Here is a 25,200-nt window from a genome sequence, read left to right as displayed (position 1 = left end):
CAAATAAGGCAGCATTAGTTTATACAGTATATACAGTCTAGTCTTCAGGCCCTAGAGAGAGGCTTTTTTTTTCACACTACATTGTTTTATTAAAGTCACTAATAAATAAACACACAAGTATTAGTGTAAGTGTCTGCTTGTTAAATCTTTGGAAAGCCTTGATTTGATGGATTTTTGAGTGGCAATAAGTGCAAAATACAGAAAATAATCCTTTTGCAGTGTTTTTCTTTTTTTCCAAAGCTGAATTGGTCAAATTTAAAAGCTTAATATGTTTACACCTCTGGTGTGCATAATAATGAATCTGCTCGAGTAAACTGCAGCACGTGCTCTCTGAGTCAGACCCACGCATGAATTAAAGACTAAAGTCACAATGCCTCTGTGTATTGTCTGTTTTAGTGTTTGGTGGGGGAATTAACATACTTTTTTAAAAAACGTTATTAAAAGGATAAAAGCAGAAAGTGGTGAGTCAGAGCGCCGGGAGGTGGAGGAGGTGCAGGAGGTGACCCGGGACTACCGCGCGTATTTCGTAACACTGAGCATGGTGACGCGGTGGAGACCTGCTGCTGCTGCTGCTGCTGCTGTGAAACGCTCCTTCTCACTCGTTTGGTTTGGACCTGTGGCAAAGATATGAATCTGTCATAACACTTCTTTATCCACGAACTAAAGGAGATATGTCCGCCCAAGGATTGTTAAGCAGTGTTTTCTCGTGCTCGCTGAGCCCCAAAAGTATCTCCAAGCGGAGACTGAGGCAGACCAGGAGTTTAGACTCCTCATTGACGCGGAATTACAGTACCGAAGCTGAGGAGACATCGTTGAAGGTTGGTGGTTTTATTGCTAATGTTGATTGCCGGACAGATAACACAAACGTAACCGAGTTTTCTGGCGTGCTTCTTTCGGTGTCATCAGATCAGGTCGCAGACGGCTTGTTTTCATCAAGTTATGATGATGATATATTGACAAGATTTTTTTTTTTATTTAATTTTTTTTTTTTTTATATATATATATAAACTGCGGATGCACGTGTCTTAAAACTTTCGACAACTCAAAGAGTGATGCGGAATTTATTTTCCTTTTGAACTGCTTTTTGATTTAGTCATTTTTGTGAAGTTTTTAGTACAAAAAGTAAAGCTGCAGGGAGTTTCTAAATTCCGGAAGAGGCTGGAATTCCCTTATGGATGATGTAGCCAAGAAGGGCTCTCAGTATTTCCTTTTATCTTAAATTAAAAACAGAGACATTTTTTCTCTGTACATTTAGTACATGTAGTTATTGTTTTTAAGTGGAAAAAACAAATACTGAGTAATCGTGGTTCCATTGTATTGCATCATCAAAAAGTGTATGACTAACATAAGTTTGCGAAGTGTGTGGACCTTTTATTTATTTAAATGCTGCGTCACTAAAAGTGATTCAACTTTACAAAGATGAAATGATGTCAGCAGAAGCCTGTAGGCTTTGACTAACTTACTGAAAGAGGTGTGCCTGGGAAACTGCAAATCCTTAAAAAAAACTATAAGACAAACTTCAAGGTGGACTTCTGGAAATATTGTGGAAGTGGATGTGATAGGGTTTAGTTTAACAATTTCCTATGCATCAAGTTTCAAAGTATAAGAAACAGCAATATTATTAAATTAGCTCTTGAATCCGTGCATATCCCTGAGAACAAGATGCTCTTAACTTAAGTTGAGGAAAGTTTTCTAAATTAATTATATATATATTATGCATTAACTCATTGTGTAAAGCAGCAGTACAGTAAATGCACCTGTAAAAGCTTTGGCAGTTTCGAAGCCGTCCTACATTGCCAAAAAAACAAACAAAAAAATCACTGAACATATCATGTCTGAGATTGAGCCGATCTGTGCTGTTGTGTTTAAATCAGTCCTCATGGCAACACTGTTTGTTTAGTGTAATGGATGTATTAGGTGTCACATTAAAATAGGCTTTTAATGAATGCCAGGTGTGTTTTCTTTATTGCATGTTACAGCCAGAGCCCTTAGAAATGTATTCAGTAAATCTGAATGAAAACTCTGTCAGAGAGGATATTTAATGTGATTTATGACTTTGGTGAATGTGTGCATGAGTTACCATGGGCCTAGTTTCTTGCAAGGCATTGTTGTGATGGGAAATTATGACCTCCATTGCAAGTAACAACCTCAGACATTATGTAAAAATGTTACAGATATTCTAATTATGATTTTTACTTTTCCTTAGAACTTTGTGGAGCAGGCTTGCTAGAAGAACTCTGGTCAAAGTCAACTTTATTGTCAATTCACCAAAAGTACAAGACATACAGAGAGATGGAAATATTGTTTCTCACAGTCCCACGGTGTGCAAAAATAAAAAGATAAAACAAGAAAAGTATAAATATGTAACAATAAAAACAAACAACCCTAAACACTTGAGCAGAAATCTGATCTCCTTCCTGGAGACTCGCATGGCCGTGCTGTCAGCTTACATTCACGGTGAGTAAGAGCCTCACTGAATGCAAAATTTACTCCAAGTCAGTAATCAAATATCCAAGCAAAGGTTCATGCAGGGACAATAGTATCCAAGAGACTGTTGCAACAACATTAGTGAAGTCAGCCTGCTGCACCTCCGCCCACTAACAGTCGCAGCTCTGCAAGACTCTCCTTTCATGTGATGTGTCTTGAAACTCAAATTATCCAGGCCTCTTGTAAAGATAAAAACAAAACGTCAGTATTTCGTTTTTTGGATGCCATCCACTGGGAATTAATTCAAGAGTAAATCACAAAGACAACCATGAGTTTCAAATCTTACTAGTTCCAATGGCTTCTCATGATGAGTCTGTAATCAAAAGACATATATCACTGCAATGTGTTATGTTCTGCGTATCCTAATTAAGGTGTGCAGTTTAGACCAATGTGCTTCTTTTTTTTAATGTTTGTGCTGTGCAAAACACAAATAATCACCAAGTGTTGCATGACTCCAGCATAAGAACACATATTTTCCCATGTTTAAAGGGGAGTGTCAGAATGGTTGTTTAGATCAGTGTTGTGAATGACCCCGTGTTTTCCACCGGTTGAATATCATTGTGTTTTATTAGCATTGTGCTCACTCAAGACCTCAGCGGTCCGAGCTGAGATGGAAAGCAGAGACATCTGGTTTACATGAAGAACGCCTCAAATCTTATTTCTCCCAGTACAGCAGCATGACCTGATCCTTGGCTCCAGTCCCTCAGGCACATATTTCTTCCCACGAGAGGCTGTCTGTTTGCATGGCATGGTGCTAAACCGACCTCTGTGTGGTTACATTATGATTCATGTAGTCATTCAAGTCATGAATAAACAAACTGAGCTCACAGTCTGTGGGTGTACGTTGAGATATTGGTGGCACAATATGGTGTAAAAAAAGAAGTTATGTTGGGGCTCTGAAGGTGCCAGATAAGATGTTAGAAGAAGAATGAACTTGCTTGTTTTTGGTCGTTATATAGACATCGAGTCAGATTTTACTCTTCCTCTGTGCAGCACTGGAAAGTAAATATAAGAACAATGTTGTTCCCCATTGAACATTTGTAGGGTGAAAATTCAATGGACACAGTGAGAGGAGACAAAACATCAAGCATTGCAAATTTTATGACATTAGATCATTTGAGTTGGCACAGAAACAGATTTTAAACTTTGAGGCAACATTAACAACCTTTAAATTACAATTACATGTCATTGAAAAATCTGCCAAAATCTACCGCTGATCTGCGCTGACCTTCTTGGTACATCTTCCCAGAATATTACCCTGCAGCCCTGATCCTAAAGTGAGCTTCACACTGTGTAATATTAAGACAGCAGGCATGACTACCCGACTCCAAGACAATTACTCTTTAATATGACTGTGGTGGTTCATTTCTGAGCCACATAAGTGCCTAGCATTGGTCACAGTCATGTTTAGGATTCATTTAAACGGATTTTCTTTTAATTTGAGGTTTTTTTTTGGACTAGCCTCCGGTCAGAACTTTGTGAGGCATTGGAAAATATATATAGTATAATATAATTCAATCCTCAATATATATAACTAACTTATTAAAGTCATTCAGTGTCTTTTCCCTTTTTCTACATTGTTTTAATACTGCCTGAATTAAATCTTGTCTGTGGAAGATGGTGATTTTGAAAGGACCTCAGGCAGCGTGTGATGTCATCTTCGCTCACTTAATATATTCCCTTTATAACGCTTAAGAGAAATACAACTGTATGACACTCCAAACAGCCACATTAGATTTGCAGCTATAAAATATAGCTCCATTCACTCATTACTCTCAGGAAGTGAGTAAACTGCAGGAACGTATAAAGCCTTTAGAGGGAGCCATTCATCACACTGTTGTGGTAAATGAGGACATTAATCACTGCAGCAACTATTAAAGGTTGATAGGAGGTAGAACCCAAAAGATGTGAGCTCATCTTCAATAAAGTAAAATACTTAATTTATAATTTTAGAAAATGTAAACAATTATCCTGTTATTAACTTATTCATACTTGTTCTGCATTTTAACATTATATATACATAAGGTCATTCTAAAATGACATATATTTATAAAAGCGTTGTTCGGTTTAATATTTGAAATGTGATTTTAATCTTATTCTCATACGGATTATTTATTATTATTCTCCTCACTGCCAGGGCGGAGAAGGCTGAATGGCATATTTTTCATCTGTGCAGCAGAAAGCTTGAGAGTACTGCTGGAGTGATTAGGTTATCAGCGTGTCATCAGCATTCCTCTGAGCAATGGAGGAGATGGCCTGAAGGAGAAAGAGCTTGCAGGAAACTGAAAAGGGCTCTCTTGGATCTCACTAAAGAAGAACTAACTTTGCTAAATTGCACGAGGAAGCATATTTATTTTAAAATCTTGCTTATTTTCAGAAAATGTTCCCTTCTGCCATGTTACTTCAGAATAACAGTGATAGAAATTGGACTCCAATCCAAGTTTATAAAAGCTGACAGAATTTTTTTTATTTCTTTTTCAACTGTGACTTGTGAGTTTGAGGTTTCTCACCAAACTTTATTATCACTGTGCCATCAAATGTTATACTTTTAATACCATAGAGAAGCACCAGGAGCAGTTTGGACCACCATGAAACTAAACCCATACAAGGGAATTTATCAATGACAATAGCATTTATTTATTTTTTGATCTTCAAAAATTGGACATTTAGATTGTGAGTGATATTTTGACTGTTTTGTGAGGACACCACTTTAAAAAAAAAAAAAATTATGTATATTATTTGTCTAATCGTAGTAGACAGAATGGTTATTCATTACTAACAGCATGCTGATGCAGCTGTTAGATTGTTCACAATATGATATGACAATATGGTATTAACCAGCATCTGCTCCAGCTGCTGTGCAAAAAAGCCTTTGAATTTGCTCCCGCTATTTATTAATATGTGATAAAAAAAAAAAAGCCTGGTGATTTTTTTTTGGTGATAGTTTATGTTTAATTATATATTCATAAATCTACCCAAATGCTAGTTCATTTGGCAAACTCAATAAATGGACTAGATGTCTGACTGACAGCAGGATAGTGATCTTCAACCATTGAGGTAAAACTTCGAGCTGCTAATATATCACATTATAGAGTAAATTCTATGTAACTCAGTTTTAATGTTTTAAATAATTACTAAAGATTTTGTATCATCTAAATAAGCTCTCAAAGCGAAGACTGATCTGTTCACCCAACATCACCTTCAAAATGTGTTGCTGCATTTGGCAGTTAAGCACTTCCCCCCCAGCTATTTTATCTGTGCAGTCTAACTGTTTAAAAAAAAAAAAAAAAAATTAAAAAAATGTTCAGACATAAAAAAAAAAAAAAAATCAGGAATATAGGAAACATCCATCATGTTAAAATATATCTGTTGATTGAACTAAAAACTACTAATTCATTTTGCTTAGCAACAGCTGCTGAGGATCATGGGTATTGTAGTATTAATTATGATTCGCACTTTCAAACAATTTCTTTTTCTTTTTTTTAAATCCTTCTTTGCATGGCTATCTCTACGTGTGTGATGCGTGCCTACAGGCTGAATCCTCTCAGCTGGGTTTGTTTTGTTAACTCGACGGGAAGCGCCGAGACTTCCTGTCAAACTACAAGTGGCTGTTTTGGAGTTTTCGACTCACCGCGATGATAATCAGTCCCTGAACGTTTCACTTTCCAGCGCACGTGCGCCACCTGGATCCGGGCTGTGTTTAAACCGCAAACATATGAGCTTGTGTGTCTGTATTTTTTTTTTTTTTATTGTCTGAGGTTCAATGGGGGTCCGTTAATTTGTCACTAAACCCCCGGCGTACGCATTTGAGGACGGACGTCTCGACCGGTGTTTGTGTGATGGGGGATCCCATTCTCGAGCGAAGCATCACTTATCTTGTGAGTAACTGTTCTCGGTTTGTCTCTGCAACGACTTTCTAAAATCTTTCCCAGGATCACAACCTCTTTATTAAAGCCAGAGAGATATCTACAAGCTGGCAGAAACATAATGAAGTTCACTCAGGATATGTAAAGTTACGGCAGCGGACTTTGAAAAGTTTTGAACCATCCTAAATGGCACGAGAGGAAACAATAACAATGGTCTTGATCCTTGTAATTTTTTTCTACATCTGCTGAAGCAATAATATTATTCTGTACACAATCACATTTCCAGTGGTTGAAGAGGTAAATCTTTAAGCCTACTACAATATCTTACAAATAGACTTTAAAAGTTCTGCTTTAAAAAAAAAAAAAAAAATCAAGTAAAAGGATGTAGTCTTAAGTTTTAGCAGCACAATGTAGTTCAAGTAAAAGTACTGGTTTGGTCCCTCTGAAAGATTTATTATTATATGACATTATCAAACTAATAATGCTGAATCATCGAGTGCACGCAGCATGTCAGTGTTGAAACTGCTGCAGATAAATGTGAGAGGTTGTCAGATGATTACTGGGAGAGGAAACAAGAAAAAAAACTAAGTTCTGATCCACAAATCTGTTTTTAGTTTTTGGGCTTTTTTCTCTACTCTCTGATTTTTTTTTTTAATTGAGATTGTGGATCCTTTGAACATTTATTGAAATAAAATAATGTGAGAAATTTAGCAGTAAAAAGCTGTTAACAACTCACTCTCTAAAATGTGGCCCCGACTACGCAAACATTTTTGTAAGATGTCCGAAGTGAAAAAGGTTTGAAACCACTGGTTTAATCTTCAACAACGTATTCCACTTTAAAGGCTTGTTATATTGTCTATTGTGCCAAAACTTCATCTTAAAAGTAACTAAAGCTGTTAAATAAAAGTAGATAGTACAATGTTTCTATCAAATTGAATATACTGAAGTAACTAAGTAAGTACTTGAGTGAATATACTGAGTTTCTTTCAACCATGGAAGATTTGCACCCACCCAAGGTTAAGGGCGACATGTGTGCAGGAGGATGCAGTTTTAAATCCTCCAAAGCAGACGTCTACCACGGACCTGTAAAGTAAACAATGTGGGCGAGAGCGTAAGGGCTCCTCGAAATGGCTTCCTGAGCACCGAAGAATATTCATCTCCTCCCTGGGTCTTGTTCGAGTGTGTTTGATTAAAGTAATCTGAGTTTTCCATCTAGCCATATTGTATGAAACTACCTTGTGCGTTTCCTCTCATTGTATTCTAGGAAGTGCTATTGTGTTTCAGCGAGGCTTTGGATCAAAATTAGCCACTGCACAACTAAGTGCACCTGTATTTAGGAGTTGACTTCATCAGTGACTGCTGCACTCATGAGCTCAGTGTGATAAGAAACACTAACTTCATCCAGCTTTGACCGTGTCTGCATCTGGAACTACTGGAAGCATCTGCTCGGGTCTCACTTCCTTTCTCTGCGACATGAAAAAAGGTTGTTAGAAAAAGCCATCGGCCTGCCTAGACGGTAATCTTCACAACACATAACATGAAGCAATATTGCATAAAAACTGCCCTCGTATCACAGGTCTGAACACGCCACACTCAAACCCATGATTATGAAATGACTAAAACAACATTGCATCAAATTGCTATGAACAAGCCTTAGATTGCCTCGACGAAAGTCATTTATTCGAGGATGTGACTTCACTGACGGGCAGAAACTGTGGGAACCCGGCTCATCCTTGGATCAGATATGGAGACAAGTTTCCACTCCCGTACCGTCACACAGGAGGAATGTCAGAACAAAACGACAAGATGACCGCAAATGTGACTCGTACAGTTATCTCAACACGAAGAGTGGCACTTAAAACACTGTTACTCATTTTTCTTGGCTGCAGAAGATACTCGTACTTTTGTGACCTGGTCATTTGTCGGCATTCAGAAAACACAGCGCCGTAGAGATAGGTGGGCAGATAACTGAGCGTCAGCTGGAGTATTTCAGTACTACTCAATATTACACATTCAGAAAGGACATCTTCGTCTAAACCCGTAGTGGGTTTTTGAAAGTGGGTTTTGAGTCCTTACCCGAGAAGATTTATATCGTTGTTTAATCACACTAATTGTAGCTTTTAAATTATTACCTGCCATCTTTTGTTCCAAATAATGTGACTGTAAATCAAGTATCTTTGGTTTTCGAGCCGCTGGACGGACAGAACAACATTTTTAACGACTGATGATTTAGAGCTGAAATGATTAGCCGATTAGTCAAATAGTTACTTGACAGAAAAACGATTTAGATAATCACTTTTGTTATTTTTAAGGAAAACATAAAAGAAAAAAGAAAAGGCTCCAGTTTTTGGCCTCCAGTTTCTGTCACATGTCTTTAGTTACTTTTGGTCGAACAGTACAAGATCATTTTAAGTTTTTATACACTTCGTGATTAATTATTAAATCCAAAACATAATCTGCAGATTAATCTATAATGACTGTTGTTGGTTATAGACCTAAAGTTAAACTATAATGTCGTAATGCTTTTTGTAACGTAGCTAAATTAACTCGACCTGAAAGCAGCCAAATGTTAAGATCTTTTATATTTATAAATTATTACAGGGAAATAATATTGTCACAAATTATTTAGTCACTCATTGTCTCGCTTATGATGAAGCGTTTCAACCTTTATATCATTTTTTTGTGCCAACAGAACTGACAGAGACGAGTTGCAGCTGCAGAAGTTGCCACCGTCTCAGATCTGTCGCTGCATGTCATCCCAGACTGACTCTGTAAAGTTAAGAGCGAGACTCCGCGTGGGTCGGACCATTTGTTGCACTTCTCATTGTCCTTCTTGTCACTGAAGATAGTTCTTCATGAATCTCGCTGGAGGTTTTTGGGTCACGCTGCAGAATGAGTTTGGGGCCGATCAGATGCGTCCTCGATGGACGCCGTGATGTTTTAACCTTTTGGACTGTATTTATACCGCACTTTGTCAAACTGTATGTGTACTCGATAATAGCATGCTACTGTAGCACAGACCCAATTTGCATTTAATGGGAGAGAGCCACTTTAGTGTAAGCCTTATCCTGATAATGACTTACTAAGCCTCTTTGGAACACGGCTCATATGATTGGATTGACTGTGCCGGATCAAAGCACTGTAATCTCCAGCATGGAGATGCTCAAAGGTTGAGGATTTCAGATCAGATTATTTCCTCCGTCATTACCACTGAAGCAAACTGTCAGAACGGCCGTGGCAATGTTTACTGACGAAGTGATGCAGTTTTGATTTATTTGGGTGATAGATTATTAAAAGATGAGTGCCGCACACGCCACAATTATATTCAGTATCATGCACTATTTAGAGTTTCGACGTGTAAGGGCTTATGGTAAAAATCTATTATTCATCATATTTATGATACTTGTAAAATAGGATAATCTGCACAGTGCTCTGATTCAGTAGCATATTTAAGGTACTACAGCTACTTCAATGTAGCTTGAAAATACTTTTAAAGTCCTTTAGTTGGACATGTTTATCTCAACAGTATCACTGATGTCAGCAACTTACACTTCTGTGTTCTACAGTCTAAAAGAAAATGTTAAATTACATATAATAATCAGTTCAAAAGCTCCATGGTAACATCAAGAAGTTGCCTCCACTTCCACATCACAAACTGTCTTTTCAGTGGAAGCTGCCAGCTTCTGTTATAGGAGACAGTTGCTGTCACTTCCAGCTGCCAAGTGAAGCAGGAACATCTGTCAGTTCAGGCATACTGGAGTCATTAGCGGTTATGACTGACAGGTCCTGAATGTGAAATGTGACACCAATTATAGGCGTATCTGATGTGCCGTGTGTGTCCTCAGGGTGACTTCACCTGGAACAGCGTGTCCGGGCGAAGCGTGGACCTGAAGCCCGTCCCGCTGCAAAGCCTCTCGGAGCTGGAGAGGGTTCGTCTCCAGGACGTGGCCTGCAGGCGGTTGTTGCGGGGTCCCGACCTGGGCTGCCACATCACCATCCCTAAATGTAGGAACACAAACACACAGGCACATTTACAGGCTTCTTCTTGTCCAGCAGGCTGCTACTCTGTCCCAGGCTGTAGCTTGTCAGAGCATGTTTTTATGAAACAAAAGCAGAACAGCGGACGGGACTCGTTGCCCGCTCTCCTTTGTTGTGTAAGGGTACAATATTCATAAAGTGAGCTTGTCTTTCTTCTCCATTTCTGGGCTGAATCATTGTCAAGAAAACTTTAGAAGGTTTAGCTTTCTACAGAGCTTTCTTGTCCTGGTTTAGTTTACTTCTTTTGACAATGTCAACGTGTTGTGTTGTCCCTGTTTTATGAAAGGACATGCTCCTTTATAAGGTTATGAATTAAGATTCACTCTCCACATCTTTGCACTTTCTGCACAGTTTATCTGTGTTTGTTTGCTCTTTTTAATTGTGCAGACATTTGGGAAATGAGCCTGAGAATATCAAGTGGAGCGAGCATGAACAGGAGCATATTAACTACATTTCTTTATTTGACCGTGTTTAACTTTTTTTTCAGATGGCCACAAGCACAAGATGTCACTGAGGAGGAAGTTGGACTCATTATCTAAAGAGAAGAGTAAAGATAAAGGTAATGTGACTCAGCATATGGAGCACTGTGAATTATAGCCATATGCAACGTGTTCAATTGCGGTGTAGTTTTATTCCAGTTGGCCTTTTATGAAGCCGTTTCAGTGCCTGCATGATGTCATTGCAGTATAGAAGGAACTTCAGTGCTTTCCAACCCTTTTTCAACCTGTAAACACAGCTATCCTTTACGTCTGTGGTAGAGCCACTGAGTCTTGTCAGACTTTTATTCCCCTCCAGTTTCCAGCCTATAGTCAGCTTCTGACACTCAAAAAGATCCTCTTTTATGCCGTTCACCGAAACTGTTTGGACTCACTGAAGCAGACAATCCCAGCTGTTTATACCCGCGGAGCTCGCAGTGATCAGAATCTCCCAGTGCAGAGGGAAGCTGTGATCTTCAGCCGCTGCACTGCCCCGCCCGCTGCAACAATCTGGCAGGAAAGTGATGTTCTCTGTCAGACAAGCAGTCGAGGGAAATAACTAAAACAATCTTAAGTGGGGGCTCATTCGTTACAGCCTATCCTCCGGCATGCCCAGCCCCCTCTTTCCGCTTTTCTCCTTTTGTTTACAAAGGCACTTGGGAAAGTATGTCCTCTCTCTGAATATTAAGTGTGCGCTGCAGAACACTGTTTTTGCAATTTCTCTTGTTATATTTATTTTGGGCGGGATTTATTAAAAAAGATGGGGTCTGAATATACTGAATGAATCCATCGCAGCACAGTTTTAGATGCTTTCAGCTGGAAATAATCCAAAGGTTAAAATTAGATAATATGCTGACATGACTGGCACATCTAAAGAGTAATTCAGAGTCTCTCTGTTGGCTTGAAGCTAACTAAGTGAACTTTAAGTCTTCCTCTCTTCCCCCCCCCTCCTCCCCCTTCCCCTCCCATCACACAGAGACTTCGCCTCAGGCGTTTGGCATACTGCTGTCGCATGTCATATCCAACGACCGCACGCACAAGCTGCGGCACGATCACCCGCGGGAGGAGCACAGCGACCCCACTGAATTGATGTTATCCTTCTTACACCTGACCTCTAGCTTCAAAAGGGCAAACAAAGAGCTCTCCAGCAGCAACTCATCCCTAAGCTCCACTTCCGAGACGCCTAATGAATCTCCTCTGCCCAGCACACCAGACACAGCCCCGCGGACACGCAGGAGGGTAGGCTCTTCTGTCGATACGCTCATGTAGAACAACAGGGAACCAGTCTAATTACACTTGCACATTGGATTTCTCTGGGAATTCATGACCTTTTTAGACATGCACTCTGTGGGCTGCGGATGCAGCCGTTTAAATAACTGAAGCACATTTTATTACTCAAAGCGTAAGATGAGTTCGCTTTCTCCAGTCACTCTATGGTTGTCACCCGTCTACGTGTCAGGGCGGAGTGTCTGTGGATTGCATCACTGACCTTGACGATAGCCAGTCTCGTCTCCTGGAGGCCCTCCAGCTGTCTCTGCCAGAGGAGGCAGCCGGCAACAGGAAGAAGCTCCGTGACAAAAAGCTCAGCCTGAACCCTATTTACAGACAGGTGCCCAGGATAGTGGACCTCTGCTGCCAGCACCTGGAAAAATACGGTACAAAGTTCAAAAACTAAAACTATATAGGCATAATAACGGACTCTTGGACATAACCTAATGAATCTTACAATTTGAATGTTTTTGCGGTGGAATATTATTCTCAATATTGCCACTAAGGGAGCGTCTTTATCTTCATGTAGGCCTTCAAACTGTCGGAATTTTCCGTGTTGGGAGCTCCAAGAAAAGAGTACGACAGGTAAGACTGCAGCTGGTTGGCTTCAGAACACCTCGACTACTGTACGAGCAACAGGTTTGCAGTATTAATCCTCACAATATTTCATGCAGCTCCGTGAGGAGTTCGACCAGGGATGGGAGGTACACTTGGATGAGGAGCTCAGTGTCCACGATGTTGCTGCACTGCTGAAAGAGTTCCTCAGAGACATGCCCGACCCGCTGCTGACAAGAGAACTCTACACAGCCTTCATCAACACAATGTGTGAGGACAACACACATCTTAAAAACAACACTATTCTTGTTGTTATTGGGTGAATTCTTGTGTGACCTTTTGATTTATTTGACATAAACTGGTGGAATTCTTTTTCTGCAGTGCTGGATTATTCAGACCAAGAGAGTGCCATCCAGCTCCTGATATTTTTGCTTCCTTCCTGTAACAGCGACACGCTGCAGCGCCTGCTCTGTTTGTTATCGACCGTGTCTGCACACGCTGAAGACAGGCTGGACAATGAGGGGCAGGAGGTAAAAAAACAAAAAAAAGTGTACAAGACCTATTTTTATGGCAAAGTAAAGACAGGTCCAAGCAGCACCTGTTTTTTTTTTGTGGTGAGATTTGCATAAACATGATGTAGCACTTGATAAGGTGTTGATATTTTGGTCATAAGTGGGTTATTGATATTGCTGTGGGATTAAACCGCTTGTTGACAGCACATCACACGTTATAACTAGTTGATTCTCCCAGCGAGTACAAACAAATATGAAGGGAATGAGCAGCCAATCCACACTAATTCTGAATATCATAAATAAACCGTTTTACAAATTTTATGCGCTCGTAATGAATCCCAACAACCGTACGAAGGCAGTTGGACAGATGTGCGTTACATCTGCTGTCTGAAAACGCAGCGCCATTACACATGATGGTCCATTATGGTTATCTTTATCAAATGATTCACAACCATTATCAACCTGTTGCACAACAAACAATGCTGCTGCGAACACCATTCTCTTCTGTGCTAATTTGATCCGGAGTGTATTCCCAGTTTATCTCTCTGTCTATATATTTGCACCTTGCCTCTCTGCACCCATCAGATAATATTGTTTTACTGCTTCATAACTCCAGCCCCGGCTCTCCTCGTTATTTGGTGAACGTTTTTTGTGCACTACTTTATTTGAATGAGCTGCTTATAAGATTTGAGATAAGTAATGTGACAGGATGAGAATATAATGCTTAACATCATGCTCATCCACAGGTTTATATTCTGTTTCACTCAATGCTTTTACACATAGAAAAGTGCATATTAATTACTTGCTCTCCTTATGCACATGATTTTAGTTCAACCTGGGCCAGAAGGTCTCTTACTATTGCAATTATCATCACCATCATAGCAGAGATTTCTTTTTTTCCCACGGATATAAAACGGTTTTATTCTTGGCCCTGATCCTGGTGCATGCATATTGTAACGGTGAACCAGAGGCCTGCTGAGTTTCTTTGAACAGAAGCAGGCAGTGCCAGCCTTATTGATAGTGGCAGGCCTGTGGTAGGTAACACATTCCCTGCATTTCCTGGGCGCCACGGAGGGTCTGTCTGCAGCAAAAGACTCCCCTTTCATAAAAAATTATATCGGTTTAGAAAACATTTTCTGTAGCAGCAGGAGTCCAACCTGGGTGATGTAATGCCAGCATCACTGCTGAAAAGATTAGTGGGAGAATGTGTGTGCTCAGTTTGTAGACTGTTGAGATATACAGCATAAATTCTCTGTTCTGTTTTGTTTAGATCACAGGAAACAAGATGACGTCACTCAATTTAGCGACCATCTTTGGACCCAACCTCCTACACAAGCAAAAAAACTCAGACAAAGAGTTTGTGGTCCAGAGTTTTGCCCGTGCAGAAGAGAGTACAGCCATCATCAGCGTGGTCCAGAGGATGATCAATACATACAATACACTGTTCATGGTAAGCAGCTCGTACGGCAAACCCAAAGACATTTGAACAGTTAAAGAGAACACAGGGTTTAATAAGACATTGTCGAGGTCTTAGTCGGGTTTTCTCTGCAGGATTATATTCAATTCTTGAGCTTAATGGAATAGAGCACATCTAATAAAATGTAGACTGTGCTTTTATAGTCACTTATAAAACAAAGCAGCATCATTGTAAAGTAATTTGTTTTTCCCGAACCTTGTAAAATTCAATTTCGTGAATACTCTTATCTGTGCATGGCAAATGAGAAGCCTCTGTGGATGGATGAACAAGTTCATCCCAGCCTCACTTTGGTTTATAGAAAACAGGACCAAGGGCAAGACTCTCATCTACATTCTGCTTTCTGCTTTTAACCAGAAACTTCAGAGTAGATACACTCAATTGAAGTGTCTGAATATTATCTGCTAAGGGAATCCGAGGACAAAAAGCCCATTAGACATTTGCTCTGCATCATGAATGCTGTTAATTACATTCTCATTCAAATATCTGTACTAGTGCGCATTACAATAGAGATAGTATGTAAATATCAGGAAAGTTGTTTATGTAAAAGAGCAAATTCACCAAATGTGGTGAACTGATTAAAAAGAAGCTGCTGCTGTTAAAATGTTGTTGATCGTGTAGACAGAGTACAGTATGGAGATTTGAAGTGTTTTGCTATGTAGACACGTGTTTAGTTTTAATGTTATTAATTATTAAGGCACAATGAAATTAAGTAAACAAGGACTTTACATTTGTCAACCCTTTATTCTGAGCTTCAGTACAACAGATTTTTGGTTCTTCTAGGTTCCTGCCAACCTGCAGAATGAGGTGCTTATGAGTTTGCTAGAAACTGATCCTGATGTTGTGGATTATTTACTGCGGAGGAAGGCCTCACAATGCAAGTGAGTATGTGGCTTTTATTTGATTTATCGTGTATATGTGTGTGTTTGTGTGCTTACCTCATGCCCAGGTGTCAAAATCATCAAAATGAAGCACACATCATGTCAAATGTGTTTGTAGAATCAAAAACGCACGTATCCAATAGCTTAATGCTTATTTCAAAGTTGCTTTAACATATTGTGTCTTCTTTGTTTCTGCAGACAGCCCAGCCTTCTCAGACCAGAGGAGTCCTTCTCTCTGACCGAGAGACGTTTGTCCAACGACTCACTCAAAGCATCTAGTGGAGAGGTGTCTCCCTATGACAATAATTCCCCGGTCATGTCCGACCGACTGCTGTGTAAATACCAAGAGGACAGCAGTCCACTCTCAGATCGGCTGCCCAGACTTTCTGAGCAGCACAGACTCGGTGATGATTCAAAAGAGGGATCGGGCAGCGCCTCTCCTACTCATTCTACTGACAAAGGTGAACTAAATTCATTTCAATATATAGAAAAGTATCATTTAAAGTAACTTATTCTGGTATCGTGTTTTTTAACACTGGGGGGAATAAATCCAAATGATTTTTCCTTGGTATTGTAACACTGTCAAGGTTAAAGGGAAACAGCCGCCAGCTTGAAAAAGAGGTCATGACTGTGCTTCTGTCATATCTTGCGCTGATATATTGATGTATTAAACCAAAGTGAATAATCCTCTTAATTCTTCTGTTTCTGTCAGAGGCCTCCACCGACCGTTTCTGGGACACCTGGCACGAACTGTTCAGGAAGGATTTTACCAGCCGTCACATCACCGGTAACAGAATCCTCTTTACATGTCGCTCCAGACGGTCTCTGGATATGACACGAGTGCTGGTTGTTAACGAACGCTTTCTCTCAGGCTCTGTAGGAGACGTGTCGGAATGTGACTCGTATGGATCATCAGAGGGGCTGAGCAGTCGCCAAGGTAACAACAAGCTGCCCGTCAGACCTACACAAACATCATTGGGCGTTGTGGATTGCAGGCCACACCTCCCGGTGACTCGCAGCAGCAGTGGTCCTCATGACCAGAGAGAGCAGAGACAGCCAGAATCATCATTACATCCGACACTGAGCAGCCAATCAGGAGCCATTAGCTCAGACAACTTGACACCAAGGACAGGACGCCCTGCATGTCCATTACGTACGGCCAGGACGAATAATTTGTCTCCCCTTCTCTGCTCCGGACCTCTAAGGGAGACTCGTATTTCTCACTCCACACCCTCCCTCTTCTCGTATCAGCCTGACCCCCGAACCCCTCAGCAGTCCCAGCAGAGCTCTGCCCTCCACAGTGGAGACAGGACAGAAGCCTCTGGGCCAGAAGAAACAAAGGGCCCTGATGCCTCAAACTGGCCGACAGAGAGATGGTACATATGGCAGATGCTGTCAAAAGAAAATCCAGAAGCCCTGCCAGAAACCTTGGTGTGACGCAGCCTAAACTGATGAGCTAAACTGTGGATACGTTTTAGAGACAGGAACCAGTCCCCTGTCAGTCACATCGTCATCACCATCATAAATAATTGCAGTGTCAGCTTAATTATGTATTTTATACTCTGATGAAAACTTACTCCACATGGATGTATTGTAATTGCTATTGCATGGGTGTTTAGATGTTTATAATTAAAGCATGATTTTGTACACTTTTAAAAAAATTTTTTAAATGTTATTGGATAATTAATTACAGAGAAATTATTTGAAACTTCTAAAACTTGTATTTAGACTTTAATGTCTTTATTAGACTTGCATGTGTTTTTTTATTATGCTGAATATATAAACAAATCATATTTATCTTGTTATATGGCTTTAAATATATTACCTTTATTTGTATTTAAGCTACTTTAATACAAACTTTTGTAACAAGCAGACTGTAATCTGCCAACTTGTGGAAATGCTGCAATCTGTGTCACCGTCTAACCGAGTTCTTTGTTTTCCAGACAATTAAAACTGGAGTTTGTTTTTAATGTTTTTAATACGGGTTATTGCACTATTTCACATTTCAAGCTTTATCTGCTTTTCGACCGCCCAACTTATATATATATATATATATATATATATATATATATATATGATATTTGTACATTTGCAGTACTTTATAATGTAAAGCAAAACAATTATCCATTCTTTTTCTTGGTGCTACTTAATGAACTGACTTTGATTTGTCTCATTTAAAGTAGATTAATCTCAGTCTTTTGTGTCTCATACAATGAAATTCAATTGAAACCAAACCACCCTTCTTACCCTTTCAGTCAGACTGCGGATTGGTCGGACTCCAGACGGCACAGCTCTAAATGTGAGAAACATCCTTCATATAAAGAAATTATAGTATGCTGGATCATGGAGCACTATGGCGTGACATGAGATGCTTTGAATGTAAGCAAAAAATATTAGAAAAGTACATTTTGCTGTACTATCATGTGACGTGACAGGACCGGCGTTGAAGCTCAAACGGGGACTGTGGGCAAAAACGACCTGAACTGAATCTCACCATGATCTAGTATAGCAACATGAATTATTAAACACAACATATATCCAAGTTAATCACAACAAGGTGAGTTTGTACTGGTTAATCGTGCAATTCCTAAAGCCCATGAGCCCTGATGTGACCTTTGTGTGATGAGGCAGGTTTTTTCTTTCAAGTTCACACTTTTAATTTATGCACCTTGGAGGGGCAAATGCATAAATGACTTTAAGCTCATTAATTATCTATAGTATTAGTCCTTTTTTTAAGCACGTGTTAACTACATTATAGATTTGTGTCTGCACTCTTCCGGAGTAGTCACTGATTTAATTGGTGCAAAATTAAGATATTTTTCAATGTAGAAAAGAAATAGGTAAGGTAAGAAAAGACTAGTGGCATATTGGACTCCTATAAATAAATTATGTTTTCTGGTGGCAGATAATGTAACATGACGTTTTATCCTCGGGGTTCATTCAGGAATCAGCAGAAACTCAGGATTACTAAGGTATTGTGGCCAGAACAGATTTTGTTTTGCAGTAGTTCAGAATTACCTAAACTGGCCACCAGAGGGAAGCAAAAGACCAGGAAAAGGTTTTCCTTCCTCGTTGGTCTCCTTTCTTCTTCTAACTAACCAGTAAAGATTGTGGATCCTGATTGTGGGTTATAACCATTCATTACATATTGAATAGCTGTTTGTTAGATTTCATTCATATTAGACTCCTTTCTCCCACTCTCATCGGGATGGTGGTAATTTTATTTGATAGGGGTAATGTCTATTTTTATGCCAGTAAATATCTAATTTTACACTATGATGTGTTGATGTCCTCTGAGTGCAAATTTTGTTTTATCAATATCAATCTAGCTTTATGTGAATCTAAGATATCTGAGCTGTGACAATAACTGGCAGCATTTTCAATAGAAATGATGTTGTAATAGAAAAAGTCCTCATTGAACGTGTGTAATGACGCAAAAAATGTTTGGCATCAAAATCTGACACAAATTACAGAGCATTTACAAGAATACGGTAGTGCATATTTGAGGAGGATTACTTGCCTAAAAGTGACAGAAATGGTTGTGAATACTGGAACTGTGTAATTAACTTTTGAGTTATGAACTAAAGTAATTGGCAATTTCTCACCCAGATAATAAAAATCTTCACTTGTTAGGCAAATTTCCTCAACGCCAGGATTTGTGGTTAAACTTTCAACACTCCACAGCTGTGTGAGTCAAGCTGCATTGGCCACCACAGATTCTTTAATCTGTTGTGCAAATGGAGGCATTCATTGTTCTGACACTTAAAGGCCAAGCATTGGAAAGAAAACGCAGACATATGAAGCTGTTTTCTTCTGACCTGCCTCCTGAAAGCGAACGATTGAGATCAAGCATTTCATTTCACGTCTTATCTTTTGCAGCACTGATGGGTGTAAATTGATCCTTGGCAGAGTGTTGCCGCTGCTCCCAACAGGAGGTCCATCCTGTCTGAGTCCGCTCCCGAGCATCAGAGGCAGCTGCAGGGAGGACGGAGCAAGGTCTCAACCGAAAATGAGGCTGAATGTTCTGAAAGGAGAGAACCCCGGCCCCGCGGTTTCAAGGTCGAGATTGGCACTCAAATCTCTGCAGAGGAAAAACAGAGCTCAGTGGAGCTCATTAAGGTGTTAGTCATGCACAATCACTTTCAAATCAAATGCTACAAAGCCCCAGTCCTTTTGCTGTCATTTTAGGCACCAGCTCCTGACTACTTGCTGTGTACTGACTCATTTTCAATAACTTGTCTACGTCTTGAGTGCTTACTGATCTCAAGGATTTACTCCCTGAGTTGGTAAAGCACCTATGAGCGTCCTTAAATCCAAATATTCTCTCCCAGCATACTGTTGAAGATTTGAAGGTTAAATCAGGGTTGTAACTCAAATATACTTCTTGCCATCAATCATCCAAGTTAAAGTGCTGCATTTACATTTTTTAAAGTTGAGGCAAGAAGCTATTTTCTGCTGATTTATGATTCCCCTTGTGCTTCATTGTCCATGTGAAAATGTATTTCCATCGCCTTTGCTAAGGAGAAACCCTATACAGCAATAATATGACAACAATGACCACAATCATTTCACTAATGAAAAGAATGTGTAATACAATAGCAAGCAGACTATTAATGAACGGAAGAGTGACACAGGACCCAAATGTCAATGAGAGTGTATTATGGGAGTCATGGTCATGACTGGTTAATGAAGTTTATTTTAAGTAAAAAGACGTTAAAGATTAAAGGCTTAGCAGTGATTGCATTAAGCTTCTCAGCTTAGTCCACTTCAGCACTTCATGAACAAATTGCGATGTTTTAGATACAAAGTGTGTCACTGATAAAACAAGTCCAAGTAATTTTGTGCAGTTTTTGACTTGCTTTGGATTCTGATCAGCGCTCCCTCCTGTCTCCTCTTTGGAGGGGGATGTTTGAAGTAATACTTTCCAGTTCGATTTGTTTTTTTTAAATTTTTAATTCAATGTCAGGGCTTTCCAAATCAGTCAATGTATATCTGTTTGAGACTTTATGGCCAGCATACTGAGAAACATCTTTCCTTCTCCCATTTTCTCAGAGAATCTCAGAGAAGCAAGACAAGAGCTGTGTTCATGCAGCCCACAAAATCTAATTTCACTCACACCATCTGTTCTGCCTCATGTTCCAGTTGGGATAGATGTGATTAATATTTCTCATTTTGAAACAGGGACCACATTGCACTTCGAAATAAACTGTAGAAAAACATTGAATTTGTTTATTCTGATATTTGTGTCAAAATGCTCAGTGTAAATATATATGACCTTTATTTAACCAGGTAAAATCAATTGAGAACCAATTCTCATTTACAATGATGACCTGTGAAGAAATAGAAATAGAGTGTGTGTGACCCGAATACACCGTTTCTTGGAGTGTCCATATGGCTTGTAAAGTTTTCCCTCCCTCTCCTTGAGTCCACATAATACAGCGCAGTTCAGTTTAGATGCAGGCCGTGTATAGGATGGGACAGGGGATCAAGTTGGGTCAACCTCAATATGTCAGTTCTTTGGCAGGGCTGGGCAGTGAATGATTCGCTGTTTAAATGACATCAGCAGGACCCTTCAGGACGGCAACCAAAAAGGCAGTTTTCAACAGGCAGTTTTGTTTCTGCCTTCAGACTTGCGCAACAAACAGAAAAGTATGTGACTGAAAAAAAGACTCCCATGCAACATCAGAAATTGGAGCAACCAGATGTTTTTCCCCAAAGCTTGTTGTTATCAAGTTTTCTTGAGGTACAGCAATGAACACATTCATATTCTTACCTATTAATGTTTTTTTTATTTCTTATGGAGTCATGTTGATTCTGTAAGTGTGTCATTTAGTGATCACTTAGCCCCGTGAGATGTGATACTTCAAAACATGTGTTCTGTGAAAATATGTTTGAGAGAACATTACGATTGTCAAGTTTTAACATGTCTCTTTCACAAATGAGAAGACGCTGCACTATTATCTAAAATGTTTTCCTAATCAGGAACGAGGTAACACTAATGTAAGCACGTCCAATTTTTGTCTGTATTTTGTGGCAAAACACACAAACACCTGATAATATGGCTTTGTGTTGATAAAGAAATAAAGCACTTAATCAGCAGCATTAGGATTTCACACTCTTGTCCTGAAGAGGACAGTAAGCAGCAGCTTCAAGGAAAGTACTCTTTGAATCTTCTCACCACTTGTGTCCTCCAATATTCTCCTGTGGCTTTGTTTTTTCTTGCAGCTATCTCGGTTGCATGCTTATTTCCTTTGGTCTCTATTTTCAGCTGTTTTCAGAAACAGTCTCAGCCATGTCCTTTTATCTTTGACGCAAACTGACTTCCACGTCATTAGAAATATGTTACTGAAAGAAAAATGTATGGTATTACAAATGCAGTAGGCTATTAATTCAGTTATGATGTATAGAATTTGTGAAAACACCATAGCAACCACCTAACAACAAAAAACAATTAGCAAAGCACCAACCACTGAGAAACACACCAGAAACCACCTGGTCGGTGATTTTAACATTGTCAGCATGCATAGTTAGGTTTTAGGCTGTGTTAGTTCTGTTATTGAAGATGTGTTTGTAAGTCACAGGGAACACAATGAAAACACAAAAACATACTGACATTAATTGGTGACAAGTTGCAAAAATTGGAGAGCCCTGAGAAAAATAGTTGCAGGTATTTAAACCGTAGCTTGACAATTTGTTTGGGAAAACAAAATCAGTTCAAAGTGTTTAAAAACTCCTGTTTGTTAATGCCCCCTGGCACCTTTGTAATAAAAAAAACCAGATCGTGCCTTTCACAAAAGCGTCTAAACCTTGGAGACAGGGTGGTACTCTGTAGCAAGGGGTTTGTATAAATAACCAAAAGCCACCAAAGTTCTGGATGCTGTTTAGATTATCATTTGATTTTTGAATTTTGAATATGACCATAATTTGCATATTTGGAACCAAAAGCACGAAATTGGTTTTGCCAGAAATAAGAACTGAATGTTTCATCAGTGTCAGCGGTATGAAACACAATCTCACACTTTAAGTGTAGATGCCAGTCTGCTGACTGTTTCCAGCCCATGTCATGTAATCAGTAGAAATCGTCCTGGATTTCCTGAAAAACACAATTAAGCTCATACTTTTGACACTTGTGGCTGCTGTAGTTCGATACTGCACATCTGCAGTAAATGTTTCAAGTCTGTGCACACCCACATGTGTTGCAGGTTTGCTGCTGTTATGCACAAAGGAAACATAAAGGTGTAGTTATCCCGCCTCAACAGGTGTGGAAAAAGTCCCTTCTAATCACACAAACTTTTTATCTGCTTCCTTAGGCGGGGACCAAAATCTAGAAAGCTATCTCACCTGTGAAGAACTCTTTACAACAAAGAAAGAAGCTGCATGTAGATGCCCCTTTTTTCCCTTTTAATAACTGTGAATTCTTCCAAAAAAAATAACACAAACTACTGACATATTGCAATAACAGAACTGAATCTGTCGCTGTGTACTGATCTAATAAACATGATTGTTTTCCCTGGAGTGAGTTAAACATTTTCCAATATTCCATCAGTCCTTCAGGCTGGATTAGATCAATTCAATAGAGTGACTCCAAACTTAGTTCATTTGTAGATTTAGTTATGAAACTCCAATTAACTCCTTAACACTCAACAAGATGAAACAAGACTTAAGTGTAAAACAAGTTTGAACTCCAGCCTAGCCACCTTTTCTACCCCCTTTAGGTTGTTCTTTCTTACGGGAAGGGTAATTATGAGAAAATAAGGTACTAATCAGAGGGTGGCAGCAAACGGGAACTGTATAACTGCTCGTTCGCAAGTTTTGTAAAAATCCTGGCTTCACTATTCAGATAAGAGGTCTCCACCATGACTATTTTTAAGTCAACAAGTTCATCACATCCTAAACTTTCATCAACATCAACCTTTGCCTTTTAACCCAACGCCTGCACAACAGTCTCTGGCACAAAGTCGGTCCAGGTTAAAGGGACAAGGGAGAGCAGTGTGATGTGCCACATTCATGCTTGAAACCCTCATCTGACTCATTGTTGATCGGACCTTAGATTTCACTCTGCTATTATTCTCTTTTCAGCCAAGTAGTGGAGGTCTGGTTTCTTGACTAATAGTCTTCAGCTGCTCCACAGAGATGAAGAGCTTTGAAAGCAGCCTGCAACTGTACTGAGTTAAATATGGTGTTTCTGTCACGGTAGAAAAACAGCAAAACATGGTGATCTTTAGAAGGATTCCTGCAATGCAGCCGCGGAGAAGAAGGTGAGAAGTGCTGGAATCTAACAGTGATTGGTTCACCTCATGAACAACGTCAACATGTTTACCTTTGTATCTTGGGCAAAAAGTTCCTTTAGCTCACAATATTGGGCACCAAACTGACCTGTGCAACTTCAGCAGTTTTTTTTTTTATAGCTCCTTTTCAATGAGGCATGAGAAGATAACAGGCAGAAATCAACACTGGGAGTCAAGTCATGGTCAGACACACTGTAGTGTGGCAGCTGAGAAAAAGAAAGGCTCACAGTTTGACTTTGATATTCACTAGTTCATAGCTCATCGTTTTTTTTCTCATGATGCACAAGTTAATTGTGCATCTCCCTCGCTATTCTATTATTTTTGTAATAAAGTGGCTTTAAGTTAAAGAAACTTCAGCTTCTCCTGGATTTTTAACTTCACTTTCTGTGGTCCAAATTACATCCAAAGGCGAAGAGTCTTAAGTTTCTGATTTCTCTCCAAGGGGTGTTAACAACTTTCTGAACTTTCCAATACTTTTTTCAATTTCTTTTTTATTGTGTGGCCACGACTTGACCAGACTCTGACTACTCAAGTTTGAAAGTTTGTGACCTTGTAGAAATGTTTCAAGAATCGCAAAATTCTCCCACTGTTTTTAATCCATACTATTTTTTGTCTTTTCCTACCTCCCAGCCTTTACCTTAGCTAACGTATACCTACTGTGAATGTTAATCAGCACAGATTTTATTTCATCATGACATGAAAAGAGAAGATTTCTTTAGACAAGGTTGGGCCTGGCTGGATTTTTTTTCCACTCGAGGGATATACACCCAATTCCTCAAATATGATCTCATTATTGCAAGTATGGAATTGTGTTTTTGCACTGACTCATCTATCTCACAGGATGAATTCTCATTAGGGTGGAGAGAGCCAATTCTCTCTTGCTTAATAGAAAGTTTTTTTTTTCTTCTTTGCTGCTTTCTGCCGGCAGCTGTGAATCCTCAGACTCGAGCCTTATTTTTCTCTTCCTGACAATAGAGCTGGGGCGATAAAGAAATGCTCTTTATCAATATCGTCTGGTGCTGACTGTTTATATATCAGGTTCCACCATATACTCACATTTTCATCCATTTTTAAAAATTACTCATGAATAGACGCATTGCAACTGTCCTCGATGGAGCAAGAAAAGAGGAGAGTCCACAACTTCTCAGCCCGTTTTCATGATACGTTATGGGGATCACAAACATCTTCCTTATTGCTTTCAATGCCAGCTCATCAAAGGGTTAAATAGCTTTCCATGCTCCTGTGTAAACATGTACAGCAGATGAGAAGAAAAATGTGTGTCAGTGAGGTATGTGTGGATACACACCTCTTGGGGAGGAGTGTGCATGCAGACAGAACACCTTCAGCCTTCTGT

At 39.5% G+C, this 25,200-nt stretch overlaps 1 protein-coding gene across 2 annotated transcripts; it reads left to right on the top strand.

Moving 5' to 3' along the window:
* Positions 1-607: 607 nt before the first annotated feature.
* LOC138623257 (rho GTPase-activating protein 6-like) lies at positions 608-17,533 on the top strand. 2 transcript variants are annotated; one of them, XM_069702670.1, is made up of 13 exons: positions 608-818; positions 10,199-10,358; positions 10,879-10,950; positions 11,844-12,106; positions 12,327-12,522; positions 12,666-12,721; positions 12,811-12,961; positions 13,073-13,221; positions 14,474-14,653; positions 15,461-15,558; positions 15,757-16,019; positions 16,271-16,345; positions 16,430-17,533. In XM_069702670.1, the coding sequence occupies exons 1-13, from the start codon at positions 672-674 to the stop codon at positions 16,993-16,995; spliced, it is 2,376 nt and encodes a 791-aa protein (XP_069558771.1). In that variant the 5' UTR covers positions 608-671; the 3' UTR covers positions 16,996-17,533. The 2 variants fall into 2 exon arrangements, with proteins under 2 accessions (XP_069558771.1, XP_069558773.1); XM_069702672.1 differs by lacking the exon at positions 608-818 and adding an exon at positions 6,198-6,365.
* The last annotated feature ends 7,667 nt before the right edge of the window (positions 17,534-25,200 follow it).

The sequence above is a fragment of the Brachyistius frenatus genome, unplaced genomic scaffold (genome assembly GCF_029030835.1).
Source record: "Brachyistius frenatus isolate BFR_SWC_R1_liver_20210118 unplaced genomic scaffold, ASM2903083v1 Contig_42, whole genome shotgun sequence".
Taxonomy (NCBI): Eukaryota; Metazoa; Chordata; class Actinopteri; family Embiotocidae; genus Brachyistius; species Brachyistius frenatus.
The sequence above is the reverse complement of the archived record's forward strand: the minus strand, read 5'-3'. Positions and strand labels throughout refer to the sequence as shown.

Bases quoted from the DNA above. Each gene is read 5' to 3' on its own strand.
- LOC138623257 (XM_069702670.1), top strand. From the start codon at position 672: ATGTCCGCCCAAGGATTGTTAAGCAGTGTTTTCTCGTGCTCGCTGAGC. The intron at 819-10,198 runs GTTGGTGGTTTT...GTGTGTCCTCAG, and splicing joins CTGAGGAGACATCGTTGAAG to GGTGACTTCACCTGGAACAG. The intron at 12,523-12,665 runs GTACAAAGTTCA...ATCTTCATGTAG, and splicing joins CCAGCACCTGGAAAAATACG to GCCTTCAAACTGTCGGAATT.